At 41.5% G+C, this 25,442-nt stretch overlaps 1 protein-coding gene across 3 annotated transcripts in view; it reads left to right on the forward strand.

Moving 5' to 3' along the window:
* Positions 1-3,568: 3,568 nt before the first annotated feature.
* The window catches only part of GRM1 (glutamate metabotropic receptor 1), a 187,987-nt gene continuing 166,113 nt past the window's right edge, over positions 3,569-25,442 (forward strand). For 2 of the 3 annotated variants that reach the window (XM_063390334.1, XM_063390333.1), the window contains exon 1: positions 3,584-4,283. In XM_063390334.1, the coding sequence (XP_063246404.1) occupies positions 3,584-4,283 (700 nt within the window). Of the gene's footprint in view, positions 4,284-25,442 lie in introns of all 3 variants that reach the window. The other variant, XM_063390332.1, reaches the window with a different exon arrangement.

The following is a 25,442-nucleotide window of genomic DNA, read 5'->3' on the forward strand; positions in this document are numbered from 1 at the left end:
TATCTGCATATCAAAAAAATGCAGTCCCATGTAGTGGCTCAAGGATGGTCACCAGATGATAAAGAAATTGTTAAGAAATTTAAGGAGGTGAAGGTGTTAGGACTGGGGACATGGGCTGTTTCTGAGGGGAGAAATATTAGATCTGTGGGCCACAGCAGGATCAGGATACGTAAGAGTCAGGGACAAAAGGCAGTGAGATGACTCTGGCCTCTTTGTGGGACAAAGACAGCAGTGGTGCTGCTAGTGGTGCTGCTTCCCAGTGGGGAAAGCCTTTGCCTGCCCCATGATGGCCGGGTCAGGGAAGATCAAAGCCAGTGCAGTCCCAGTGCTGTCTTTCTCCGGCCTTTCTTAAAGACATCCCAGGTGTCTTCATATGAGCCCCAGACTTCTGCCCATTTCCACCTGCTCCCACCTGGTGCTGCAGGGGTGGGAGAGACAGCATTTGCAGCCATGGCTGGGCATCAGGACCCAGTGACCTGCTTTCCAGTCTCAGCAAAACTCAGACCATCACTGAGAGATGAGGGAGAACAGCTCTGTGTGACAGCTCTGCACAAGCCTCAGCATAAAGACCTTCTGTCTTTGTGAGCGCCAGGTTAGAGGGGATGAAGGCTACAGGGAAGAATCACTGGGAGCATTTGCAAGTGCTTCCCCTGCCAAAGACAGAGAAGTAAACCAAAAACTTAACCATTGGAATAGTTTTCTGGTATGCTGCAGGTTCATTGTGTCAAGGGCAGAAACTGAAGTTTAATCACTAAAATGTGTATGATAGGGAATTTGTCCCCCCCTTTTGTGCACATCTGAGTGTCTCTCCAGATCTGGCCCTGCCCTAGGCTGCCTTAGGGGAAGCTTAGAACTGCCCTAGGCTGGCCTTGGGGAAGCTTCATGCCCACAGGCAGAGGACAGGCAGCCCCTCTGACCCTGGTTCCCTCCTTGGGAAATATTACCTGCAGGGAAAGAGGGCACCAGCAACCCCCTGGGCTGGGTCCTCCATAACAACCACAGCTCATGGATAAACAGTGCAGACAAATAACCAGCTGTGCAACAATAAAAACCGTTCAGATATTGACACAAGGAGAAGACACCCCTGAGGCAGCAACCACTGCAAACCCGTCTCTGAATGAGCAATAGTTAAATGTTTGTCCTTGCCTCTTTCTTTCAAAAGTAGGGCAAATATCTATAGAGTTCCCAGCGGGGAGGTAATCTAACTTTAACTTTCGTACACCTGAGACCTGTGTTAGGGATGCAAGCAGGTCGTCTGAATTATGATTATTCAATCTGGTATTATTTTAATCTGGTGTGCCTCTCACATGCTTCATTTAGGTTCATCTTGACCTGAAAACTGCAATCTCAATGCCTTTAATGCCTTTATCTTTACAGGTGATTTATCTTGTTGCAGTGTATTTTTTCTCTTTCCTTTTTTCCCCCCCAAATATAAATATTTATTTTAGTAGCGAAGCCGTGCCCGTGAGGCAGAGCGGCACATTTCATTGTCTCGGGTCTCCCGAGCATGGTCTGGGTCCCCTTCTAGCAGCAGCCTCTTGCTCTAACTCTCACTCTTGCTGATTGAGGCAAGAAGATAATGAATTAAGAGCCACGGGAGGTGAGAGCCACCACCGTCCCTGCAGCCGCAGCGCGCTCCGGGTGATGCTTCCTTACTCTTTTACGAGACAATAGCCGAAAAAAATTAAGGAGTGGGGGGGAAATGTCTGATTCTTCTGTATGAGATAATGGATGAGCCCGGGATGACCTGTTTTTTTCCTTGCGGTGGAGCGGTGCTGAAGACAGAGGGCACCCGCGCCCAGCCCACAGCCGTCGCCCCGCCGCCAGCGCGCCAGCTCGGGGCGGCCGGAGAGGCGCCGATGCCCGCTCCCGGCAGGCAGGGAGCCACTGCCTCACCCAGCCAGGTACGTCTCAGGGGTGCCCCCCGAGCGGCCCGCGGGGCTCCGCCGTGGGCCGGCCCTCGGGGCAGGCGGCGCGGGCAGATGGCACCGGGGAGACGGGGCTGCGGGGCTGCCGCGGGAGCCTCTCGGGCGGCTCTCCCGCCCGCGGCACGGACGCGCGGCCAGGACGGCGGCTCCCCTCGGAGCGTCGCCTTCCTCGGGACCGTCTCAGCCCCCGGGCGCCCAGCGCAGCCCCGCCGGCCCCGGCACGCTGCCCGCCGGCGGGAGGGACGGAGCGGCGGCCGGCGCGGGGCGGTGCGAGCCGCGGCGGGCTCGGAGCGCCGGGAGGGCGTGCGGGCGTGCGAGTGTGCGTGTGCGGGCTGTGCGTGTGTGTGTGCCAGCCGCCGTGCGTGTGCATCCGGGGACAGCGCGGCAGCAGCCCCGGCGGGGGCAGAAGTTTTGGGAAGCGCCCCGCAGTGCTGGCGGGCGGCCGAGCCGGCGGTGGCGGGGCCGGGGCAGCGAGACGCTGGAGCGCCGAGGCACGGGGTGCCGGGACAGCGAGACGGGAGGCTGCGGGCAGGGGACAACGGGACAGGGAGACAGCGGAGCAGGTGCGGCGGGGCCGGGGCCCGCGGTCCCGCAGCTGCCCCGGTGGCGGGCGCTGTCTCGGGTGCTGACGGCTCGCCGTGTAACAGGGACCCGGGCGGCGGCGGCACCGGCACCTTCCCTCCGTGCCAGCACGGCGTTTGGAGCCGCCGAGCCCTGCCGCCGGGCTCGCCGCCGCTCCCCGCCCGAAGGCTGTCTGCACGGCAGGCGTGCCGGTAAGGCACATCGGGGCTTTGCCCGCCGTTGCCTTAGTAACTAACATGTATTTTCCCCTTCTTCCATGTGGGTGTCCCTGACTGAATTACGGTTTTGCCCCCTACACACGGAAAAGTTAATCTAAACTGTAGAGTGCTTCCTTTCTTCCTTCCTTCGCTGACCTTTAAATGACATTTGTCGTGGCTGGCAGGACAGACAGCTCGCTTTCTCCTTTTACTCACGTTATGGATGGAGAAGGGAAGTGTCTAAAATGAGAAAGATGCCTTCAGGTAATCAGAACGCAAAGTAAGAAGCACTTGTCACTCTTTCACGGCTGGGGCCGCTGGGCCAGGGCTCTTCTCCCTCGAGCTGCCTACCTCCTGAAACTTTTAAAACTTCCCGGGGGCAGAGGGGGTGTGGGTGCTGGTTGGACGTGTGGGAAGTAGACGCCTTGGCCTGAAAAGCAGACTCAAAAAGGACTGTAGAAAGTCAACATGTGTAAGTATGCATGATCATACATCAAGGCAAATAAATACGTGATTTAATCCCTCTTGAAACTTCTTGTTGAGAGGCTTATGGAAGCAAATTGCCCTGGGCTTTTGAGAAAGCAGTCATCTCTAACCGTGTGGGATTGCTTTATGGAGCTCAGGTTTGACATCAATTTCCTGGTTAGCCCGTTTTATCTCCTCTTTCTGTGCCACCAGGTTAAAAGTCACTAGGATGACGGCTGTCTTGGCACTTTCGAGAGTGATGCTGTGAGGCTTTGCTGTGATGGTATTCGCAGCAACCTGGCCGTCGTCGGGGAGAAGCAGATGCTATTTCCTACATGTCCTTAAACCATGTGCAGGCAAGGGGAGCCCATGAAATTCGTAACCTGGGTCTGGATGACATCGTGCAACAAAATGATTGGTGTGCTGCTGGTCTTTTTCCCTGCTCTGCTCCTGGAGATGGACGTGCTGCCCAGGAGTGGTGGTCGGAAGGTTCTTCTCTCTGCAGCCTCCTCACAGCGGTCGGTGGCTCGGATGGACGGGGATGTCATCATCGGGGCCCTCTTCTCTGTCCATCACCAGCCGCCAGCCGAGAAAGTGCCCGAGAGGAAGTGCGGGGAAATCCGGGAGCAATACGGCATCCAGAGAGTCGAAGCCATGTTTCACACTTTGGATAAAATTAACGCAGACCCGGTCCTGCTGCCTAACATCACCCTGGGCAGCGAGATCCGAGACTCCTGCTGGCACTCCTCCGTGGCCCTGGAGCAGAGCATCGAGTTCATACGGGACTCCCTCATCTCCATCAGGGACGACAGGGACGGAGGCACCCGCTGCATTTCCGAGTCGCAGACCCAGCCCCAGAGCAGGGTGAAAAAGCCCATCGCGGGGGTCATCGGCCCCGGCTCCAGCTCGGTTGCTATCCAAGTCCAAAACCTGCTCCAGCTCTTTGACATCCCCCAGATCGCTTACTCTGCCACCAGCATCGACCTGAGCGACAAAACGCTGTACAAGTACTTCCTCAGGGTGGTCCCCTCCGACACGCTGCAAGCCAGGGCCATGCTCGACATCGTCAAGCGCTACAACTGGACCTACGTGTCCGCCGTGCACACGGAAGGTGGGTACGGGCCGCCCCCCCTCCCCGCGCCGGCCCGGGGCGCTGCGCCCTCCGCCCCGGCCCCGCAAGGACGCGCCTGTGCCGGGACACGGCCGGGAGCGGGCCGGGCTGCGCTGCTCCGGGAGAGCGCCGGCCGCTGCCACCCGCGGGGCCCTCAGCACAGCGCGGGGTGCGGGCGGTGCCGCGGGGGCGCGCAGGGCACCCCCGGGGCGGGCAGCGGGGCTCGGCGGCGCAGGAATGCCAGCGAGAGATCGGGAGTCTCCCCGGCCGTCCGGGCCCTGCGCCCATTCCCACACAGAGCGGTTCGCGTGTTCGGAAATAAAAGTTGAGGGATGTGAGCAGCTGGGACTGGGGCGGGCAGCCTCTCCCCTTCCCCAGGTCCGTGGGGCTGATGCGCTCGGTTGCTGCCGCCGAGGGGGCTTTGGCAAAACTGAATCAGGGCTCGGCAGGGGCTCCAGGATTAGCTGCTGGCTTTGCTGCGTGTGATCTCCCGGGTCTGCGAACAGAGAGGAAAGAAAGCTGAAAATCCCTCCCCTGTCCAGGTAGCTCCTGTAAAGCCAGGTGTTGTGGGAAAGGGCAGGCAGAGGCTCATGCAGCTTGCATGCAGCTTGAGCAATAGTCAAAGCTATCGCTCTGCACAATCTATACAATCATAGTCAACAGGTCTTCTTAATTTTAAATATCAAAAGAAAAATAGCAATAGTAAGGTTATTTTAAAGAGGAGATGTTGGTTTATAGCCAGGTTAGGTGGACCAACATAAATTGCAGCAGTAATGGCATTTGATAGAAAATAAACTCTTGTGATATATTGTTGTGATATTTGAGGACAGCTGCGGTCCTCAAAATGGGATTTCTAAGTATAAAACTGCAAATTTGACCACTATACCAGTTATTGCTATGGCTTTGCAACTCTTCTGTTTATCTGAGTGCATCTCTTGTATAGATTTGATTTATGATTCCCTGTTCTTACTGAGCTGACTCCACGGCTTTCATTCTCACAGAGATGACTAAGTAAAATGAGGTAAGAACATATACTGTGGTGAAAAAAAATAAAAGAATCTCCATGAAGAATTCCATATTTATAACATTTAGAAGGGAACTGGATTAATCTAGACGCCAAAACCAGAAAATGCTGCAATTTGGAGGGGCTGGGGGACAAGTGAGAGCAATGACCTGACATTTGCAGTTCATTTATGCCCTGTTCTGATGAGAAAATGAGCTGCTAGCAAGACTCCAACATGAGCTATTAAGATTCTCTATTGTTGACAGATGTGATTAGACCCTGTGCAATGCCAGGATGACAAATAAACATGAAAGGGGTATATTCTTTGTTGATCTAAATAGCCATCTCTCCCTTCAAGGCACTCTGGGGTGCTCTGCTAACTCACTGTGCCTGAGGAGTTGCCTCAAGGGACTGGCTGCCTCTCTGTCCCACTCCTGTTAACATTAGTGGACCTTACCTCTTTTGGAAAAGACAACACTTTCTGAAGGTTCTTTTAAAAACAGATCATTATAAGCAGCAACTTCAGTCATTGCTTGTCAGAAATTTTATGTAGATACCTATTTTTATGCAGGTAACTGGCTGATGAAAAATAATTGTTGCAAGATATTTTTAGAATTCTGGAATGATACTTCTGAAAATAGGGGTAGCCCACAGGTCAACACTTTTCGTAGGAAAGGTCACAATGATTTTACAGATCATGCAGCTTCAGATTCAGATGTGCTTTTTTATTATTAATCTGTGTCTGGCATTCATTTATTGTTAAATTCAAGCCAAAAATGTCACTGAAATTATGTAACAAGCTTCAACTTTCGCACTGCTTTCCAGAAAGACAAGTTATTGACCCCCACCCAACTGCTGTTGGGTAGATTCCAAAGGCTTTTTTTCCTTCTATTTAAAGTGAAATTAGTATTCGTGAAAATCGGTGTAAATGGTTGCACTTCTGTTGTTTCAAATCCCATGCATTCGCTGTATTGTTAAAGGTGAAATCATTCTTCACAGACAACACAAAGCCACTCTGAATAACAGTCTGTGTGAGCAGAGCTGCTCCATCCATGCTGTGGAAACAGAAACATTCCTCCTCCACAATTACTCATAGACCTCTACACTGTCTTTATGGTGGGCTGCAAAATGTGCTGGGAGGAATTCTAGGGTATCACTGCTTGGATGATGTCGTCAGCAGGGACTGTGAGGAAGGGGCAGGTTTCCAGGAAACGGACATCATGACACTGTGAAGAAGTTAATTCCTTCCCTGTCCAGGTGCTCAGATCCAGCTTGACCCCCTTTCCAGAGCAGTAAAGCTGTTTATTTCCTACCTGGCCTCCGGTTCTCATGGGGATGGTCAGTGCTCAGCTCTTGTAGCCCAGCCACAAGGGGATGCAGTGACACCACTGAGCTGCACTGTGTCAGCGAGCCACACTCGTCACTCCTCACTGACCCCAGGCAGGGTCAAGGAAACTGCCCAGAGAGATGAACCCTTTCCCAGCCTGAACCATCCAACTCCTCTGCTTACCCTTCCTCTGCTCCTGCAGCCTAACTGAAGTTGGCTGAATGCCCAAACCAATACCCGGGTACACAAATATTGCTGTAATAATAATCAGAAATAAATACCACACAATTTGTTGCCCAAGTTTCTTAACATGAAGCTTACATGTGCCACGAGAATGAACATAAAGTCATCCATATAGGATGATGTATTTAAGTAGTTTGCATTTGACATGGAAGTTTTCTTCATGTGTCAATATGATAATTAATCAGTGATGATGACTTTTAACTACACTCTGGTATATGAAGCTGCATGGAGATGTGCCAGACTTTTTGGGGTTTTTTACACAGTGGTTTGTTAAGAAGTATAAACATTACCTGGGTAAAAATTTCTCAGTTAATCAATAAAATCTGTTTTAAAGGTCCACATAGCACATTGTTCCTTTTAGATTAAAATTGACACATAAACATCCACATTAAAGAAGAAAGAAAAGAGTTACTGTGTTTGGTTATTTTATTATGTATTTCAGTTGAACATAGTTGCCCATCATAAGAGTCAATTTTTTCCCAGAGTGGGCAACAGTTATTAAATGCTATAATAAATCTGTGCATCTGTGAGTGTATGGCTGTTTGACCATACAGTAGTTGCAAAACATTTTCAAAGCTATTATTTTTTTAAGTTTACTTCAAAGATAATTCAGTGTTAGAGTTCTTGGCATGTGTTCCTATCAGATTTTAGGCTTGAAAGTCATCCTTATCTTGAAATGCACATAAGTGGATGCTTAAAATTGAGCCAAAGCTTCCTATGGAAATTAAAGGCATTGAAAAGCACGTGGGTTGAATTGGACACAACCGTTAGTGTGATAAGGGCAGGAAGAGCTACACTTGCTAAAGGTAACTTTCCAGGTGGGTTGTTCTGGTCTTTAGCCAGATAACCTCATTCAGGTATTCTTCTCTACTTAGACCAGGCAGCCACTGGTGATTTGGTAACACTGTGAAGAGTTATAGGGAACACTTTCTTCCTTGCCTGGAGAAAAGCCTCTGGGCTGCCTCTGCAACAAGACAAGAGATAGCAAGCACCACTGCTGTGCTGCTTTCGTGCTGAGGACAAAGAAATGAATGGGGTTGGCACCAGAAAATGCAGAATGATATGAGATTGCTGTAGGTTACACTGACTTCCCAAACCCACAAGACACCTGCACCCTGGCTAGTGATCTGCATGGAGTCTCCATCAAATCCCTCACTTTTAGGTGTTCTTCTTGTACATGGAGCAGGAGAGATGATGGTGTAAGCAGTCCTCTTATCACCTCAACTTTTAAGCACCCTACTTCTGAATAAGCAAATAGAAACACTTAGAGCCTGTACCTGGATTTCATTTCAATCATTGCCTATCTGTTAGCCTTATAAAATGCATGTGAACATTCATTTGAATGCTGTTTGCAATTTATGGACCATGTTTCACTCTATTGTACAAATACTCCTTTATAAACAAGATTTCCATTCCAACAGATTAACATGCAGACTTTGCAGAAGCAACTTTGGAAATGGAATGATTAAGATAATTGCACCAAATTTGGACTGGTTAGAAATTAATTTTAGAGAACAGTGAGATGTTCCTGGTATTGATTAGATTTTGTCAGATTTGTATTGCCAGGCTGTTCCTTTTTCTTTAGTATAAGGCTTAAAATGAACTATGATGAAGCACATGGCACAACTGTAAAGACTTTCAGATCAAAGTAGATGGTAAGTATATTATCTTCACAGTGATTTTTGGTAACCTGACTGCTGCACACTGTCCATCATACAGGAAACTCATGAACCTGGTTATGTAAGTTGGAAAGAGGATGGAAAGGAGTGAGTCCTGCACTTTATTGCAAATTTCACAAGAAATAAGTTAATTCAGTAGAACCTACTGAAGTAGCTTTAGATATGCTGGAAGATAATACTTCTGTTTAAAGATAAGTAGGGCTATATTGATCAAATAGCTCAAAGGAATGATTTTCGTAAGATTGTATTTAATTTCTTGAAGGTGTTTCTAACAATGTTTTATTATTAATTCTGTGGTGTCACTCCACGATTAATACTTTTTTATAAAGTTATTGTCAAGCAACAGAATAAGGAATTCCAGTTCAAATGCCTGAAATTTTAGAGTGTACAAATGTTTCTATAGACACCAACAATTACAAAATTGCTCTTAAAGGTTAAGCTCATGTAGTGGTATGAATTGTGCTGAGATGTGTGTTCATAAATGCATATTTCAATCTAATTGTTTCTGTGTTTAACTTGCTTCACTAACCATCTTCAGAGGCTTTGTGACAGGAAAAAAAGAAAAGTCATATACTGCAAGGAAAACAGAAATTAGTTTCAGAGCAAGTATCCCTACCTTGTATGGATCCCTTTAACTGTATTAATTAAAAGGCCCTGGGAGAATAATTTTCATATATTAACATTGGAAAAATTATAGTTGTTGACAAACACTGTAGAAATAAAGAGAAATTCCTTCTTGAAAATGTATTGCTTTGCATTACTCCTAAATTCACAAATAGTGTAGCTTTTCAACTACACAACTGGCAGCTGCATGAGTTGTATCAGCTCAAAAGGTCCCTTGAACTCCTGTGCCTGCCTTCTCAGCAATACTGCTAGAGATCATATTTATCAGTCAGCACAATGTGCTCATTTGTGCTTTATTTTTTATACATTATGTCCTTGCCATCAGATTTCTATGTCCTACAATCCATGTTAACCCCTGCAGGTTTCTTCTCTCACTGAAGATTTTTTAAAATGTTAAATGACCTTATCTTTCTCAAAAAGCTGTGTGAAAATGCCTCTAAAGTATCCCTTTGAACCTAAGGTTTGTAATATGAAGGTGCTTGCATTGAGGTTTCTTAGAAAACAGAAAGCTATGTGGAGTAAAACCATATAACTGAAGTAGTGCCATGCACTGAGAAAGATTCTTTAGGGGCCTGATACATCAGTGAGCTGGTAACTGTAGTGAGAGTCCAGAGGCATTGCACCTGCCACATGCAGCCCAGAAAAATGCTGATTAAAATAATTTCTAACTGGGGCTTCCTGACCCATGCAAAGCAACACAGGGATTTCAGTTTATCTCCTGGGTGGCAGGAGTGCTTGCTGCCTGAGCCACTGTCACAGATGGCAGTAATTAACACATGGGCCTGCAGTCTGTGCTGGAGGGCCAGGAACGTGGACAAGACTGGACATGATTACACCTAAATAAACTGTCCTTTCGCCTGTGGGTATCTAAGGAATGCTAAGGGTTATCACCAGAGATGGTTGGGGAGAGGCATGCAATGGGAAAATGCCATCCAGTGGGTAATCAGCTCAGGTTTGCAGTCTAATTTTTCAATAGCATTTTCTCAAACATTATTATTACTGTTATTACTATCAATGTACATCTTAAAGAACAATTTCTAAATCTGGTTTGCCAGCAGAAAGTTGACTGTTGAGAGAGAGGCTGAATATGAAAAGAAACAAGGGCAGGACAGAGCATATCTCCACAGTTTCAGTCTGTAGCAAGTTCCCAATCCTAGGCCTAGCAGCCACCAGTGAATGTTTCCTTTAGGAGTTTTTCCAATCCGTTTTGTATCATTTATACTTTGGTCTCTAGAGTATCACAGAATCACAGAATGGTTAAGGTTGTGACAGACCACTGGAGGTCCTCTAATCCAGCCTCCCTGCTCAAGCAGGGTCCACTAAAACATGCTACTCAAGATTTTGTCCAGATGGCTTTTGTACATCTCCTGGGGAGGAGATTCCACAGTCTTTTTGGTCATCTTGTTCCAGTGCTCAGTAATGCATTAAAGTTCTCCCTCAGTTTTATAAATGAATTGTATCTTGTGTGAAGAAATGTCTCCCTAAAACTATTCTCTGATAACTGCATTACTTTCAGAAGTTCATACAAAACTATTCATCATTTGTTAATCCTGATCATTATTCTGTACTTCTAACTCCAATACGAAATGTGGGCAACCAGAGCTACATTCAGTATTCAGGGTGGGGGTACACCATGGTTCAACTCCCTTGTGAGGTAACAATTTCAGTATTGCTCTCAGACCTTGCCTGATAAACTTCCAGTTGTCCATTACTTCTTTACTTACCACCATGCACTGAATGGATGCTGTCAGAATAGACCTTAAAATTACCACAAAATCCTCTTCTAAAATGGTAAGCCTTACGTCAGAGGTCATTAAACACAGGATTATCCTCATGTGTTACCCTTACTTTATTAACATAAATTTTATTGGTTACACCTTGTTTCCTATCTGTTAGCCAATTATTAATCGTGGACCTTCTGTTATATCCTGTATTACCTCTATTTCTGTCAGAGACTTTAATAAGAGACCTCATCAAAAGCTTTCTTAGGTCCTAAGTACTTTATAGTGATTGTATTCATATGGTTACCTGCCCAAAAAAAAGAAGTCTAATTAGCTTCTGAGATATATGGCTTGGTTTTATTTTTGAAAAGTTATGTTAGTTTTTCCCTGATATTGCATATTTATTTATTTGTACCTTAATACTGTTTTGTTGTTGTTACCACCAATTAGCTTTCTGAAGTCTGCAGGAATATCATGTTTGTTGTTCACTGGATTATCCTTTATGCCTCTCTACTCTCCATAAATTCAGTTAAAAATGAAAACTGATATGTGAAAATATAAAATTGCTTTTTCTACATTACTGTTTGTTTTTGTGCTAAGGCCCCTATGCCTGATGTTAACATGCCAGAATAGAAAATTATCTGGTATTGGAAATTCGTTGAAGTTCACCTTATGAATTTGGGGTTTTTTAAAAATACATTGTATTGAACTCAGAGACAATGGCTCATTTCTATCCTACATAAGGAATGACCATTGTGTGAGATCTGGCTATCTGCCTTCACAGACAGTGCAGACTGAGAGAATTAATTTAACTTTTCTGTTATGGTTTTATCTTCCCTGAGTGCACTCTTTATATAATTGGTTATCATTGAATATCAGGCTAGTTTCCCATTTCTTGAATAGTTGAAGAATGGTGGGTTATTAGATTCTATGCCTTTATGTCTCAGAATTGTTTCATCTTGTGTTTTTTGTGGTTTTATATTTCAAATTTCAAGGTATATTCTGTTTTCTTTCCCTCATTAGGACACAACTTAGACTTTTCAAAGTATTTGTTTTACTTTTATTTTATTTTATTGTAATAGTATTATGAAATTTACTTTTTTGCTTTATCATGCCAGCTTTTTTGATCCTTTTGAATCTTTGTTTCTCAGCCTCTCATGTATTCCTGACCAATCTTCATGGAATTTGTTAATATTTCAGTCTTTTGGCTACTCCTTTTAATATCCTTGAAATTAGCTTTCTCATTTCAATATAATATATTTTGCTTTAAACTAAATATTACTTTTACTGATTTTTTTTATTTCACTTGCAGCTTTTTCTGTCCAGATATCATTAAAGTACAACTCACAACTGAAGACTACTTTTTGGATAGTTAGGTCTTAATAATTTGTATATGGCTGAAGACTAAATCAAGAGTTGTTTCTTCCTTTGTGAGTTCAATGAGCAAATGAGTAACACACAAAACACATGGAAAAGAAATCAGTACACAGATTTGCCTTCATTTTCCATTATCCAACCTACAGTCTGGCACTGCTACCTACAGAGCCAGAGCGTGTTAATGGCACTTTGTGACATGGGCACTGTGCATCACAAGCTGTTTCCTCTTCTGCTGAGCCACTGCCTAAGTGGCTTGTGTCTGTCAAAAAACAGTGTGACAGAAACTTCATTTTACTGACAAGTCATATTGTTTGTTCTGTGGAATCATGGTCCTTGGTTCAAACAATTTTCACTCATAGTCTCTCTTGAATATTTTTATAAACAAATGAATTTCTTACAGGATGTCTGAATTATGTTAACAGGCATGGATGATTTATAAGTCTTTTGAAAATTTAACAGTAATATTTTAAGCATGGGCATTTGGCTGTTCTGGTAGACAAAGCAGAGAAGGTCATGTCCCTTGCTGTTGCAAAGAGCAAATGTAGCAATAAGGCTCCTATCAAATGCCCATTGAAGTTAATTGGTTAATTAACTTTGTTGAGTCCAGTGGATCCTGAATGGAGCTCAGCATGGCCATCAGATATTGTCTTTTCAGGTTATTGAGCTGAAAATACTCAGAAAGCCATAAAAATCTGCAGGGATTGTGAATCCCACATCTAGGTGTATGCCATAGTTAATTGGAAGTGCAAAATTGTGCAAAAGCAAAACTATGTTTGTTGAATTTGCATAGATATTAGAGGATATTCAGATACATAACTTTTTCCTTCCAGCTAGAAGAAGGGTGAATCTAGTTCTTCCCATTCAAGTACCCCCGTGAATTTAACACTTGCTTCTCTTTGCAAATCGTTTGAGGAACAAACCTTCATTTTCCTAAATGAAGCTGTTTCACTAGCAACATTCATCCTTATTCATCTGCAGATACAGATGGGTTTGTACGAGCTAGTAATTTCCCAGACATTTTTTCAAGCAAAACTCATCCTTGAAAACAGCAATAAGAACCAGACATGAATGTTGCTGAAATGACAGCTATTGGAATCTGAATAAGTGTTCATAAATACTCTCTTAAAATGTTTGTCCAGGCTCCATTAAACATTGAATATCTTTTCCTAGGTGGGGTGGAATATAAAAGATAAATTTGCAATTAATTGTCAGGAAGTGAGAAAACCTTTGAAGCTTGTATATAAGCCTTTCTTACCCATGTGATGTTGTGGAAAGGCTTCAGCAAATGGAAATGTGACATGTAGAATTTCGTGTTGAATATTGAAATGGGTGATCCTCCTAACAAGAAAGTATTTCCCTAACTGCAAGTTCTACATGAGTAGATCTCAGTCTCTTGCCAAAACAACAAACATGTAAAACTGAATATTGGTAATACTGTTAAGAAATGCTGTGTTATGAGCACTGGAAAACTGCAGGATTATTTGAGAGACTGGAAAGTAAAAATCCACTCCTATTGAACTATTCAGAAAATATTATAGTAGCAGGCTAACAGCATTCTTTTGAGGATGCCCCTATTTTCCAGGCAATATTTCCTGGGAGAATAAATCCATTCAGCATTGGATTAAAAACTGTACAGCTATCAGCTATATGAACAAAGTGCTGAGCTTGGACAGCTTGGAACAAAAGTGTTGAAGATTTTGAGAAGAGGGAATGAGCCAGATCGCAGCCCTGACAGCAGCCCTGGCAGACTGGGTGTCACTTAGTCCTTCCTTGTTCCCTTCCACCCTCAAGGCACTACAATTGTAGCTCTCAGGTGTCACTGCATTTCCTGTTAACCTTCCTCGTTCAGGTGGATACCTGCACAACTCCAATCATTCTTTGTCCACTGTCAAGTTAGACCAGGACACCAACATCTGACAGCTCAGTCTGGGCATGCACTGGTGCCAGTGTGTGTCACCTAGAGGCACAATTCCTTCCCTTCCCACATAGTGCCAACCTGGAAATGACATTACGACTGGAAGGTTCTCCAGGAGTTCCTTATGGATTTGTCAGCAAACTCAGAAAGAGATAAACAACACTTGATTAAACATATGCCCCCAACCATGCTCTAGTCGTGTCCTTCAGTGTTGGCATCCTGAAAAAGGGTGGGATAAGGATGTAGTAAAAGCAGCATTGAGATAGTAATGTGCAAAACTGATGCTGTGAGGTTGAGTGAGTCATCAAATATTGGTTTCAATATATTATAGAACAGCCAAAAATGGACAGTATTGAGTTATGCCAAAAATCCAAACACAAAAGACAAATGAGCTATGCCAGACAAATGAGCTATGCCTCTGGCTACCAAGACAGCAATCCCCAGAATAATAGTAAGATGACAAAAAATTGTAATTAAATTAAAACCAATCAGTGTGATGCTATGAAGAATAGATCTTCTCAAACAAACCTGATTTTATTCCCTGATGAAAATGCAAACTTGGCAGTTACAGATTGAAAGTGCAGATCAAGTATCTTAGATTTCTTTTCAGGCACTGAATCAGTATTACAGAATATTTTTATTAAAAAAGCACTGTTCAATGTCACAAAAACAGACGTCCCATAAATTTGAACTCAGCACACTGATCTCAGCAAGTAAAAGGTGACCATCAAGTGCAGCTTATGTAGGAGAATTGTGTCCTTGAAATAAGTCCTAATACACTTTATGATTATAGAGGAGCTATATATTAAAAACTTCCCAACACAAAAGCTAATGTCATCCTTGAGAAAGTGGGAACTTCACCTCAAACTCAGGACTATTTCTTTCAGTTTTGGTATTTGTTCAGTTCTGTTGTCAAATTTTAAAAATCAGTATTAAAATATTGAAAAGATGTAGGGATAAAACTCTGAATGATTTGAGGGCTGGAAAAAAGTGCTTATTAGCAAGAATCCAAACTAGCTTAATCTGTCTGGTTTTTCAAGAGGAGATGCAGTTTTATTAGTTAAGAATGCTTCATTTACTCCCAGCAAGAAAAGCTGCTGGGAACTACAGGGCTCTGCATCCTGATGGTTAAATGCAAAACAAGCCCTGATTGCTGGTAAACCAACAAATTCCGATTAGAAAAAAGACCAGTGTTTTTACTTCTTTTGATGATTAATCACTGAGACAAATGACTGAGGAAAGTTCAAACTTCTGATGCTGTGTAATCAAAATTAGCTGCAGATATTCCAGAATAGTTTTGTTTGAAATGAATCTCACTGGACACAGCACAGCTGGATCTGGAGCAAAGGTATGAGCTGGAATTTGATAGGTGGTAGTGGTCAAATAATAAAAGCTGACAATTCTTTTCTCATTAAATCTTGTTCACTTGTGAATAGTTTTAATTATGTTAGGAGGCAAGAAAAATGTTTTATGTAAAAAGTAGCTTAATATTTTATTCAGCTGCCTAGAAACATCCAAAGTATCTTGTGCTGTGGATACTTACTGTAGAGGAAGAGAAACTCAGGACAAAATAATCCTATCAATCAAGTTCCCACTGTTTCAGTTTACATTTTAAGTCAGTATTTGTCCTCTCATCAGCAGTTGGTTCCTGTAATGCATTTTGCCCTTAGACTACAGAACCCCAGTTCCTACTGGTTTTGTTTGCCTGGGGGAAATTTCTATTTTCATGTGGAATTTATACTTCACTTATTCCCTTACTTGTGACATAGATGTTGGCCCCTGTGACTGAGGAAAATAGCAAGTTTTCTAAAAAGATGCAATGAGATTTTCCAGTGGTCTCACTAATTAGAATACTGCTTTGTACCTAAAATGATTTAATTCATGTGACAGCCCATGCAAAGTAAATGAATTAAAAAACACTATTAAAGAAAACAAGAATTTGATAGCTAGGTTAATTAACATTCTCAGCCAGCAGATTTTCTAGAAATTATTTCAGTGCTGAATTTCTGATTATCTGTTTTAATTTTAACAGATATCATACGGACGTTGATATTTTCTGGTTGTTTCAGATCCCAACCAATGTTATAACACAATCCCTTCATGCAATGAACATCTTAATGTCCTTTAACAAGGCAACTTAGAGTATAGCCATGTTTGTAAAATCCTTTGTGCTTGTCATATCTACTTCTGACTTTTCCACCGAGTCCAAATACATGTAAAATAATGCATCCCACCTTTCTCATAGATGTGTTGTTGTCTGTGAAGTGAGAAGCAGGAATATACTGGTACCACAAATACCCAGAGTCACATAACAGCTTTTTATAGTTCATATCTTGGGGACATATGAATAATAAAATTATCTTCAAAGTTCTGGTAAAACATCTGTATTCAGAACTATGCTTTGGCTTTAATGAAGTCAGTAGGAACTGTTGACTGAAATTTAGCCACAGTGACGCTGTGTGATGATCCTGTAAGGTACAGAATGCTCTTGCTTGATCTCAAATGGCAAGTGAATGTTAACTTTAAGTACTTGTATTATGGAGGGCAAGAACTAACCACACACTTATACGATACAGTTTCTCTGGGGTTACAGGGGGAAGATGGCATCAAAACAGTGCCCAGTGCCTTACGAGATGAGGCTGAGTGTGCTTATCTCACATTAAAGACAGGCTTTCTACTGATAGAGCAGATATTTATAAGCCTTTTAAGGGACTCTAGTGGGTTAGTCTAGGGGGAAACCAAAGAGCCTTAGAACTGTGCATATCAAGGGATTATGAAAATCGATGAATGGTTAAATAAAGACAGGCTGCAACCCACTGGAGAAAAAGGGCAGGATTTTGTGACAGGTAAGGTTAGTTGCAGCTGTCTTTCTTAATTTAAAGTGGACTGCTGAAATATCTGGTTAGATTTGCTTTCTAATGTCTACCTATTTTCTAATTTTATGAATAGAAGATCAAGATAAGTAGGCAGGTAACTGAGTGTTGAAACTTAATTGTATTCACCCATGTAAAAACTATGATTTATTTTTAAGTATTTTGTGTGTTTTGCTCTAATTACTCATTTGTAATGCTGGATTACGCTACGGTAAGTGTCACCTGGATTTTTTTTCCTCTCTCTTTTATAATGAATAATCTTAAAATGCTAATTTGTGTGTGTTAAAATTCTCGAGCTTAGGCAGCTCTTTTATGATAATACACAAAGGAAAATAACACACAAAGCAGAAGAAGAAAGAAACTACTTCTGTGTCTCTGTCACACAAAGACCTCTAATGTAAAAGGCTATCAGCTTTTACGGTGTTGCCAGGCTTCTTATACTTTTACAATCTTTAAGTCCCAAGGATGCTATCTTAAATTGTCTAGCCTCTAACAAATGCTAATTTAAAATTTGGAGCACACAGTATTTTGTGAAATGGAAATTAAAAAAAAAATATATATATATATATAATGTCATATTTAGAACAAGCACTATCTGTGCTTCATTTCTTTGTAGGCAGGTTTCATTTTCTAACAGCAGCATGCACAAGGCAACTGGAAGCTACCATGAAAGGGCACTGCCTTGTTTTGGGGAGAAATTTGTTGATACGATAGGATTTTTGTTGAATCATTTGCTTTTGCTGAATCAGCACCTTAGAAAAAGGGAAATATCCTCTAGGACCCTTCTAACTGCCTGCCTCTGACTCCAGGTCTTGTCATCCCATCCCATAATAATCATAGTCTGTACCTTTCTGTATCTTGCCTTCTAGTCTTCCCTACAACTCCCTCTCCCAGGCCTGGATCTCAGAATCTGTACAGATACTTACAACAGGCTCCAAGAAGCTCAGTTGACTTTTCATTGTTTTCAGAAGGTAGGGGCTTCTGGAAAAGCACACAAGTACTGCAAAATCACTCATCTTCACTGCTGTTCTTTCCATGTTTTTAACATAATCCACCAGATTTTTGGAGTTTGGAAAACTAGGCATAAGCATCTCTGAATGACACAGAATGTATGATCATGACCTCAATCAATAGTAAGTGTATTTTCTTTAGACTGAAAAAACCAAAATGCCTGAGCTGACCTGCAAACCTAGTTTTCAGACAGACAAAGAATTTGAAAAAAGCTTTGTAGTCATTACAATTAGATCATAATTGGTTTTTTTCCCTCTAGATTATTTTAAAATAAGAGTAAGATCAACTTTCAATTTGGTTTCATTTATGTTCATTGAATATTTGCCACTGATTTCTGTAGGAAGAAGTTTAGTTTTAATTATTATACAATTTCAAGGCAAATATACATGCATATAAGTAAAATGTACATGTATATGAGTAAAGAGGGTTATAAAACATGGAACCTGAGGGAAAGTCTGTACATCTTAGAAACAGAAAAGATATTTCTTCAGTTTCCCTTATTTTTGTGTAGAAAGATTTCAGGGATACATTCTAAAAGTGTAAATCTCTGTAAGGAATTGCTCCATGATAATGTATATTTGGATTTCAATCTCAGGGAAATGTTATGGTGCTACTAATGGTCTTTGTGGTGACAAAGTCCAGTGTTACTTAGAGTAAAGGGAAAAGGGTGTTCTCTGTACTGTAGTCAGAAGCACCAATAGGCAAAAGCATACATTTTAATAAAAAGCGGGAATGGGTGGAGCACACCTGCAAGCACAGATGCTTTACCCTAATTTTTACAACTTTGATTTTACTCAGAGCATTTAAGTTCTGTCTGTATCAAGGAGTTCTGCTCACTGCCAATGAGGAGTAGACCCAGTAGAAAAGAGGGATTTAAGTATGTGCCACAGTTAAATGAAGAGAAAAAAACTAAACAAGAAATTATTTATCTTAAGCCTAACTCATCTTGCAATGGTGATTGGCTGCACCTTGGCTATAGGTATAAGTGATTAATTCATGTATTTATTGTGGAAAAGTGCAACATTAAGAAAATGTTCTCTGGGGCACTCTTAAGAGCCAAGGAAGGACACCCTTTTGGGTTCCTATCACAAATGTCATCTCACTGATCACACTAAACAAAGCGGTTCTGGACCAGCTTTTCCTTGAGAAGATGAGAATACACCTTTTAAGACATTACTGTCAAATGTGACACTGCTGTATTTTGCAAGAACTATTTCTGTGTTTGTTTTTCCAAGTGGAGGGTTGGCCCTGACACAGCCACTCGCTCACTCCTCCCCACTCTGTATCAAGGGGACAAGGAGGGAAAATAGGTAGAACAAGAGTGAATCTAAATAGCTGCAAATCCAAAATACAGCCCCATGCAGGCTGGTATAAGGAAAGTTCACTCCATTGCAGCCAGATCCAGTAGAGTCCAGCTCAAGAAACACCTTACCCAGTGATTAAGCCACTCTCCTATGTGAAAGATCTATTTTCTTACTCTCTCATGTTGAAATTGAAGCTTTATTCCCCTCTTCTCTGATGAGTGCTCTAAATGCGGAACTGCTTTATTTGAACTTTTATGTCTGCAGAGGCCTCATTGAGTTTGTAACATCACACTGAAACTTTCACAACTAATACCTTAGAGATAATGGCATTAGCATTTCAAACTCTAGCCACTCAAGGATTTAGAAGTGCAAAATTATTTAATGTTGATTTCCAGCCTAGAGCACTCTTATGGACAATTCCTGTGTTGCATGCTTTGTGCTTAAGTAGCCTGGATACCTGTGTGACCAACTCTACTGATGAGATATAGAAGTATATTACAGATAAATGACATTTCATACACCTCTGTTTGAAAGTTTCTCCATTTTTAAAGATATTTCCAAGTGTTGTAGAAGTTGTGGTGTTATGAGAACTTCAGCTGTTTTGAAATAGGAGATACATTTTAGGAATGCAGAGTAGAGACAGAGGTCTAGCCTTAGTGCCACTTGAGCAGAAGTTTCCCAAGACAAAGTTCCACTTAAAAATCACACAATACTCCAAACATTTTCTTCAAGGACTCCTTACACTGTATAATTTATGTGTGCACTTAACCCACTTTGAAATCCAGCCTGGTAAGTTCTTTAATATCAATAGTTCTCTTGAAATGTTGTTCTAGAATTTAATTCCTTCTACAATTAAAAGCTGCTTAATGCTTTACTTTCAGACGGTACTTTGGAGTTTGTTTGTTTGTTTATTTGTTTTTGATCCGAGAAGGAGGCTCAGATCAAAGGCTCAGAGCCTTGAATAGCTCACTTAAAGTCACATCTTCCTGTCTTTTGTGATCTTGATGGCTACTCTTTGAGGTTGCACCATTTTTCCATTATCCTGTAATGCTGGACATCAGTGCAGAAGTAGTCATAGTACTGTGAAATAGTTAAGCGGTACTATTAACTACAGTACCACTTATTTACATAACTAAGCCCCAATTCTGGTTTTTTTAGCCACAGCATTACCTTTAGTGCTTATCTATTATAATTACCAAGTCAGTAATTGCATCCCATGATGGACTCTAAGATCCCACATAAGCAGCATATTTAGTTCCCAAAAGTTTAAATTTATGCATGTATTTAACTGCGTATTTCTTTGTCTATGTCCAGTTTACTGATTAACCTAGATCAGGCTGCACTGGTAGCTTGTCTCCCAATCTTTCTGTCATTTGCAAATGTTATTTGTAATGCTTTTGTATTTTTGTTTTTCCAGGTCACTGATTAATGCTAACTTGTAAAATCTAAGTACAGATCCTTATGAGAGACAATAGAGACACACAATCAATTAGTGTTCCTTTACTGCAAGTGTATGTTGAAACCTACCAGCCAGACTTTAATCTATTCTATGTCTTCAGTACTGATTCTTGTCATTCCAGGTTCATAGCCAAAATGTCCCGCAAAATGAAGGAAGATGTCCTGTGGAAATTGAGTAGTATTGTATGGATTATATTACTTTTGATAACCAAGATTATAAATTCAATTATAAGAGATGATTTGGATAACTGAATTAGAAACACCTAGTTTCCACATACACGCAATGATTGGCAACCCTTACATTGCCCCATTCCCTTAATTTTTTTTATGTACACAAATTCCATGTCAGCTGACAAAATAACCTGTTATTTTGTCCAAAATGGATGTCAGGCTGACAGATCTGTAAGTACTCAGATAGGTTAACTCATCTATCCTTTTAAATATTGCACAGCACTGCCTTTGTTGCAGACCTCTGGCACTTCATGACTTCCAACAGCTATTGAAAATAGTTTCTAATAGTTCAGAGGCTCGTCAACAACTTCTGACAGAACTTATCTGAACACATCCATTTAAAAATGCCTGCCATTGGAGTTGCCACTTGATTTCCTTCTGAGTTGGGAAGGGACATTACCATTCATCATCACCATCAACACCGTCACCATCTTCTGGTATGTATACATTATCTGTCTTTTTCCCGAAATACAGAAAATAAAAACTTAGTGAAAGATTCTTTCTGTTCTGTAGAATCTCATCTAGCACTGACCCATCATCATTGTCCCTTTTTTCTTTCTTTTCTGAAGTTCCCAGCTTCTAAAGCTTCTCTCTTACCTTTTGGACCGCAATATCACCTACCAAATGGCATAATTTCATTTTTTCTCTAAGAGGAAGGCCAGATAAGATCTCAGCAAAGAAAGTGGCTGGGAGTGATTACTGGGAGAGGCAGAGGAGGGCCCAACTCTGCTTTCCAGTTTTAGGATCTGCCAGGAGCAACCAACCTGCTGCCCTAAATCTTTCACCTGTCCCCAAATCCCAGGCCGCCTCCTGCCATCTGCTAATGCTTTTGACTAGCTTTGAGTCAGCTCCAGTAACAGAGCTCCCTGTGTAGCAGATGGCTGCTGGTGCTGCATGTTCAGAAGATGGAAAATCTCTAATGGTGTTGCTCAGAAAGATTGCCCAGTCAACGTTTGGCCACTTGAGTCATTGTTGTGTCTTTAGTTGTGCCTGCACTTGGGTTTTGCATTGAAGAGGCAATGGTATTTTGTTTCTTGAGAATGGTAAGCACAGCAGTTTTCTCAGGGGAAGTGTCTATTCCAAGTGTTCTGACATAACTATGAGAAAACAAACAAAAAAGGTCATTGGTGGTTAGAAAAAACAACTTCATAGCACCCCATTGGTGAGAGACAAAACCAGCTTGTCTATGTCTCGCTCTGTATACATACATGAACACACAGAAGTGCTTCAGATGTTTTTCATTGACATTTTATTCTATGTTCATCAACCTCTGTTAAATGAATACCCATTCAGAATAAAACCTAGGAGGACAAAATTGCTTAGGAGGGGGAAAAAAGTCCCTATAACCCACTCAAATTAAGTCATCAAGAAAAAAATTGTTTGCAGAGATCTCAGGAAATGTTAAGAAAACCAGAAAGCTTTCTGCCTTTGCATTTTCTTCAGATCTGTTAAATTAAGATTGCAGGCATCATGTCAGATGAGCAGCAGTGCTTGTGAGAGTGCATTTATCAAGTGCTAACAAGAGGTTGAAGGAAAATTGAAATGCCATTACAATCTTATTCTTTGTTAAAAGTGAAGTACTAAATTTTGCACTAATTCATTCTGGCAGATGATACTCTGACAGAACTGAGATCTATAACAAAATGTGACTAAAGTGGTTGCAATTCAGGAAGTGATGTTTCATTTTTTCCCCTAGCACTATGATATCAATGTAATAGATAATTCAGATTTGGATTTATTTTGCCTTAAATCCATTTATCTTTGATCGTCAATGCTTTTTGTTATAGGCAGACATTTACTTACAAAAATAGCAAAATCATTAGCTTCTTAGATTGTAAGAAAAATGAAATAATTAGTCTGATTAATATTGCCGAGGAAAACTGTCCCATCTAACCTCTATTCCCAGGCAATGTGTGTGATACATTTTAAGTCATGATGTTTTTCACAGTCTTTTCTGTCTCAGGCTGGATTTTTTCATTGGAAATGCAAACATAATTATAACTGCTGATGAGACTTAACAGAAGATCGAGTGCTGTGGGGGGAACTGTTGCAAGTCACTTTTCTATAAAACTTCAGTTACAGCTCTCTTTGGGGTGTAGGATTGAAAACAAAGCTGGTAGTGAGTGTTCTGACAAGATATTGCAGAGGTTTTTCAGATACAATTTTTAATCTTGGTTGTTTGCTTGTTATTGAGATAAACTCTAATCTTTGGCTGAGGAGTGCCAAGGGAAACTCATCACACCAGGGTTTTAGAGGCCCTGCTGTTCCTGAGCTTTTCTTTAGATGTTATAATGAGGCTTCTCTAATGCTTACTGTGTGAAAGTGGTTTCAAGGAAAGCATCAACCACAACTATTTTCGCAAGCAGTACAGGGCACAAAGCTGCCACACCACTGCACTACTTCAGAGGTCAATTATGGCTTACATGAGGAGAGGTGATTCTCCCCAGGCAGGTGTACTTGGAGTGTGCCACCAAACTTGGTCCCAGCACCACTGAGAACCTAGCTACTACTCAGTTGTCTTTCTGAGAGTGTTTGCTTTCCCCCCACAACTGAATAATGAAAAAATCTTGGTGAAAAGAAAGGACAAAAAGGAATGATCAGATACAGTTCCTTTGGCTGCAAACTACTAGGCAATAGATTATTTCAGAAGATTGCTGTATGTTAGTTTGGTAAATAAAGTTTGCCTGTTTTTCCTTTGTTAAATAATTGCAGTAAAGTGTCAGATGATGCATTAAAAGTATTATATTTAAATATCATCTCTAAATAAGAAGTTGAACTTACCCCTAGCAGAGTCTGGTGATTTTCATTTTTTTATAAGATCCTGTTTTGTTTCCTCTCTAATATCTTCATTTTGTTTTTAGCATGTCTTATTAGTTTGATATGCCCACTTTGTTAGCTAAGGAATATACAATAAGACAGTTTGGAAATAGTGTCATTCTATACTGTGAGAATTCTCAGAGGCATTGTATGAGCCTGAAACCCTCATTTTTTACAGCAGTCATTTGCTTGAGCCTCTGTTTTTGAAAAATAAAATCAGTAGATATTCAGTCCAGATAAATTTAGACTTTTTTTAAAGGGGCACCATGGAAATGTTTGTTTTCAATTTAATAAGAGCTTGAAATTTCTCAGAAAGCACTAATCTAAGATTAGGGCAGACAAACTACTTAAGTAAAAATGGAAATCCTTATGCAATAATACTATGCCAGTAGTCATCAGCCTTTATTATTGTTATAGAATAAAGCCTTTTCACAGAATCACAGAATATTCACAGAGCTGGAAGGCACCCACAAGGACTGAGTCCAACCTTTAAGTGAATAGCCCATACAGGGGTCAGAAAAATGAATACATTTAATTTTAAATATATCTTGATCAAGTGAAAGATAAATCTTTCACTTCAGCTGACCTTTAGCAGACTTCAAAAGCTTTATGCAGGGCTGTTTGTCTTTACTGATTCCTTGGTAATCTTGACTTGGCTCTTTCACTCAAATAAGATGTATTTGATGGTTTTCCGGAGTTCAGTAACAATTTCTGGGGTTTTCTTAGACTGTTCTTAGATTTTTCCACTCTGTGTGCTGAGGGTTCTTTTAATTAATCTTAAAAGATAATTGGTTAATGTCTCAGATTTCCAAAAGCCTGTGAGTGGGTTTTGTCAACTATGCCTTTGTACTTTTAAACATGGCCCTGCTGTACTGCTGTATCTGGTGGAAATACAGTCCCCTTGCGTGTGTACAGGCAGCAAGCACCCAAGGAATAGACAAAGGAATGTTGGAACCAAGAGAGGCAAAAGAGAGAAGACAAGTGCTGCTGATATTTATTAAAACCTCCAAACCTACACAACCTTCATCCTTTCTCATCCCTCTGCATCAAGTTGCAACAGCAATTTTTAAAATTGTCAGAAATATAAGCCCAAACTCCTTCCTCTGTTTTTGCACTTTTATATGCATGTAACCCCAGATTCAATAAGTTAAATCTGCATACTCAAAACAGCAGTTTTTTGTCCTCACTCTGTCATTTAACATGCTTTCCAACAGCTTATAAATAGTCAAGTGCTCAAAGCTGAAAACTGAGGTCTGCCTAATGCATCTCCTTCCCATAGTATGTTAATATGCATAACCATATGCTTTTCTGATTATACTAAAACCTGGACAGATGTATAGGATAAGACTGTAGTTCATTTGGAAATACCACAGCAATGTGAGATATGTTTTTGAGGAAAAGCTAATCTTAGACACAAGATCTCGTTCACACAAAATATGAAAACCCAATTGTTGTTATGTAGGAGGGAGGACTACAGAAAAGTCTAGCAAATGTAGTTTAAGTTAATACAAATTCTGTTGATAATTTTGAGGTTTGTTGTTGCCAATGGTTTTGCAGGAAAGGCCTTGCTCATTGT

Source organism: Prinia subflava, chromosome 2 (genome assembly GCF_021018805.1).
Source record: "Prinia subflava isolate CZ2003 ecotype Zambia chromosome 2, Cam_Psub_1.2, whole genome shotgun sequence".
In the NCBI taxonomy this organism is placed as follows: Eukaryota; Metazoa; Chordata; class Aves; order Passeriformes; family Cisticolidae; genus Prinia; species Prinia subflava.